The sequence below is a fragment of the Chondrus crispus genome, genomic scaffold, assembly GCF_000350225.1.
Source record: "Chondrus crispus Stackhouse genomic scaffold, scaffold_839, whole genome shotgun sequence".
Classification (NCBI taxonomy): Eukaryota; Rhodophyta; class Florideophyceae; order Gigartinales; family Gigartinaceae; genus Chondrus; species Chondrus crispus.
This window is the reverse complement of record NW_005178877.1, coordinates 104-4,381: the sequence shown is the minus strand read 5'-3', so window position 1 is coordinate 4,381 and position 4,278 is coordinate 104. Positions and strand designations below refer to the sequence as shown.

Here is a 4,278-nt window from a genome sequence, read left to right as displayed (position 1 = left end):
GCCGAAACAGAAGAGCAAAACTTTGAAGCGACCAGCCAAAAATTCTTCGATAGAGTATATGAGGCATATGGTATTGAAACGGAAGTTGCCTACACGCGTGATAACTTAACGATAAAAGGTGGCTTCACCTGGACGGACGCTGAAATTTACAATATCATGCAGAGGCGTACTTTCTACAGCAATAACGTACAATCAACCACCGCAAGCACTTGTAAGGTGCCCAAATGCAGAGTCACGTCCATTGACAGAGCCTTCCTGGGATGGAAGGCCTACTGGCTCCATAAAATATCTGCAAAAATTATATCAAAGCACGGGCCAAAACACTCCCCACGCTCCGTGGCGGATGGAAGTCCCGAATCTCGGACGGAAGGCCTATTCGTCGGATGGAAGGTTTCATCGCTGGTTTCATCCCTGTCGCAGCCCTCGTTATGATCATTCTTGACATGGCACTCACCTGTTGGCTACTTTGAATCCCACTCTTCCCGCCTTTCAGGTTTGAATGCCCTTTTTCCCGCCTTAAAACTGTACTCACTGGCTCTCTCTCTTTTGACTGCTGCTTTCCATCTAAGACACCCATCCATTGGCCATTCCCTCTGGAGACACCCATCCATTGGCCATTCTCTCTTGGGACACCCGTCCATTGGCTACAGAATTCGTACAACTATCACCTCGCACATCTACGCCTTCGCCCTGACACTGTGACTTTCATGCAATCGTTCCTTTCATCCACGACACCCGTCCATTGGCTGTGCCCACTTGGGACACCGGGTCGGGGTATACCTGCGGGGTTAGGGGGAATATATGTTATAGGGGTTGGCTGCTATTGGTGGCTAGTACTAGCGTGCAGTTGGGAACGTTTCGAAGTTTATTGAACTTCTTCATTAGCTCAGAGTTAGCGACGAGGAGTGCGGTGCTCGGTGTCGCGATCGGAGAGGGGGAAGGTACTCTCCTGTAGTGCTGTGCCTATTTTCTATATGATTTTGTGGGATGGCCTCTTCGCATGGGTTTTGAAAGTTAGGGGGGAGTGGGAGTCTCATAGTGTGTGGTAGTCACGGTAGTATGGTGTGTTCCATATTGTTGGAAATATGGGTCCGAGTGAAGTGGAATGTTCAATTGCATTAAGCATGTGATTATATGGCATTGATTTAGGCTCGTGTTCAATGGGGGATTAGGGGTTTGAGCTGACACTAACAAAGATGGCACTATATGGCGACCCCCCTGTAACAAAGAAAGCAAATCTGCAGAAGTGAAGATAAAAACTTCATGAAAACATATATAATCGACGGCTCTTTGCAAGCGCGTTTACTTGTTTTTGGTAGTCCACTGATCTCATCTTCTAGCAAAGACCATACCATTCTGTTGATCATTGCTCTATCATTGCTCGTTACATCTGCTTGTACATCGATACTCATAGCACAGCTATCGCATACCCGGCCCTCCTGTCTTCTGTCCAACGCCGAGAAATGCCAATGAGAAATTCTACACTTTACGTAATCATTCAAAGCTGTGTGACTATTCCTAGAACACTCTTGAATATTAATCATCCAAAACTACATGCGTATTCCTAGAACATTCTGAAATAGCCATGGAGCGACCCTGAATAGACCGGGGTCCTCGATTTCTGCAAATTTATCTGCTTCGGAGTCGTTCTCGTTACCATGGATCCATTTTTCAAATTCTTCTACCGTCCTCACAGAAGAGAGATGCTGGAATGCATCACGAAGCTCTTGTCTCATGTTTGTATCATTCCAAACTAGAAGAGCCATAGAAATAATCTTCTTGATAGGACAGTTGTTCTGACCAAAGGTTTTCGCTGGGTGCACAATAGACCCTAAACAGAAGCGGACACCACAACAGCGACATGCCCCTACAATACCCCGAAACATCGTACATTGTTTCACGCCATGTCCTTCCTGGCCGCATCGTAAACAACGACGGTTGTAGCATGCCCAATACCTTTCATCGGCATTGGGTTTGTGTTCCACGAGAGACGATTTCTTCACACTACATACAGGACAAAAGAACTTGGTCAGGCGAGGAGAATACCCAGTGCATATGTCTTTTGCACTGGCCGAGGTCTCAGAGGCGCAACTGCTCCACGCCTTCATTCGCGAGTCCTTACCAGGGCGTCGAGGAGGCGTAACCGTGTCCGATGGAGTAGGGCGTCGAGAAGGCGTAACCGTGTCCGATGGAGTATGCGCAACTTTCGATGGTGTTTGCAGAGATTCTGTCCTCTTTGGAGCGTTCACGCGCTTCCTTGTAGGTCGAATCTGAACTTCTTTCCTGCAGGTGTCCTCGTTTTGGAATTCGGAAGCACGTCTACGTAAACGTATTCCACTTCCTTCGGAAGAACAAATATCACAAGGCTCCATCCCACGTTCTTGACAAGGTCGGTGATCAGAACACCCGTCCATGAACAGGTCCACCAGCCACCGACGACACTCACCAGCTGCTTCTGTAAGCCCATGTACAGGACCGAAACCGGACAATTGCGGTTCAACTGAATGATTGAACTGATCGATAATATTAAGCACAGTACTTTTGGCAGGTTGGCCGTCACGACCGGCACGTCCGCTTTCTTGCACGTACTCAGTGAGCGTGCTTGGAAGACCAGCATGTACGACAATCCGAACAGTGGAGATGTCAATGCCGCATCCAAATGCTTTCGTTGCAACCATGACGTGCGGAAGTCCATCAGATTCATCTTCCCAGCCGGATTGCATTGCATTTCTGTCATCCTTTTCCATACCTGCATGATATTTGAAGCAAGGCATGTCCGGGTTCAGGGTTTGTAACATCATACAGAGCGAGTCACATTCATCTTTTGTTTGCACGTAAGTGATGGCTCTGGAGGGAGATGTACCGGAAACGTTACGCAAATAGTCAAGCATTTCGTCCACCTTACGATTGAGATTTTGCCTCTTCACGTTGTAAACTTCATACCTGATGTTCCGTCTCGACGTTTTCTGACGCACAGTGATGAAGTCTGACAATCCACATGCGGAAGTAATTTGTTGTTCAATGGACGGTGGGGCTGTTGCCGTTAGAGCGATAACTGGCACATTGACGAGTTCTGGACGAATGAAACCGCGCAAGTACTTCATGGCTTCTCTGAAACTGTGCCATAATAAAACCAGATGCCACTCGTCCACGAATATTGCATGCAGCTTATTCATAACCTTTAGTTCCCTAAGGAAACATTGATAGTCTGGTGAAGACAGATGCTCGGCGCTGGCGACAACAATACGTGCCCCGGCTACATCCCGCGCATTCCACTGACAGGCTTGGATACCTGCATCTTCGCAGCGTTTGATAAGGTCAAGCTGCAGAGCCACAAGTGGAACGACTACAACCATCACCTTTGTCTTGTGAGTGAAAGCGGGAAGCATGAAAGTCAACAACTTCCCGGCACCAGTTGGCAGGACGACCAAGGCGTCGCTCTTTGGTGCTACACAATGCACGACTGCCTTTTCTTGTTCCTGGGACTTGAAATGCGCGTCACTTTTATTAAGAAAAATCTGCAATTGCTTCAGCAGCGAAGGAGGTTGACAGATTCTCTTCTCGGGCAGAACGGCGTATCCCTCGGTACCAACCCATTCATTTAGTCGCCTTTTCCCAAGTAAAGAGTCGGAGATATGGAGAATGGCGTTGTGCAGGACCTCAACGCGAGTTTGAAGAGTCATTTCAAGACGCGAAATGTGACTTGTGACATCGATCGGATGGGTCCCTGCTGATGCATTAGTATCCAGTGCACTAGCAGTCATTTGCGGCTGCTCGTAGGCGTTCTCGTAAGAACATGGCTCCCCGTATTCCCGTGCAGTTTGTTTCGTGCTCCTCGCTATGCGCGAGGAAGTTTTCCACTACTCCACTGTGGTACTGCCGGTATTGACTGGTTCCAATTGGGATTCCCGCACTTTTCATTACCTTTTCGAAGCACTAGCGCAATCGAGAAATTCCGAAAGGCTCTCCACGGCTGGCGAACAGGTGGTCACGATGCCTCTCGCCTAGTGATATAGCACTGTCCACATGAACGTGGTCAAATTTTCTGACAGATGAACCTTCTGGGACCTCATTGGGTTTCGCGAGGAGGTCGACGAGGGCATATTCGACAGGGCCAATAACTGTTAAGTAGATGAGCAAGATACCCGCAGTAACAGCATCAGGATATCGCGCAATGGGACGGCCGACACCATCGTGCACATTGCGACCCTTGTGATACGTAATGACAGTAAACACGAGTACTGCTTGAGTGAAGATGTTCCGCTGTCCTACTGCCGT

The 4,278-nt window shown here is 48.4% G+C and overlaps 1 protein-coding gene across 1 annotated transcript; it reads right to left on the bottom strand.

The window, feature by feature from the left end:
- Positions 1-2,245: 2,245 nt before the first annotated feature.
- CHC_T00010105001 (ATP-dependent DNA helicase recQ) lies at positions 2,246-3,764 on the bottom strand. Its single transcript, XM_005712340.1, is given in 2 exon segments — positions 2,246-2,455; positions 2,472-3,764. The coding sequence occupies 2 exon segments, from the start codon at positions 3,762-3,764 to the stop codon at positions 2,246-2,248; spliced, it is 1,503 nt and encodes a 500-aa protein (XP_005712397.1).
- Between the last annotated feature and the right edge of the window lie 514 nt (positions 3,765-4,278).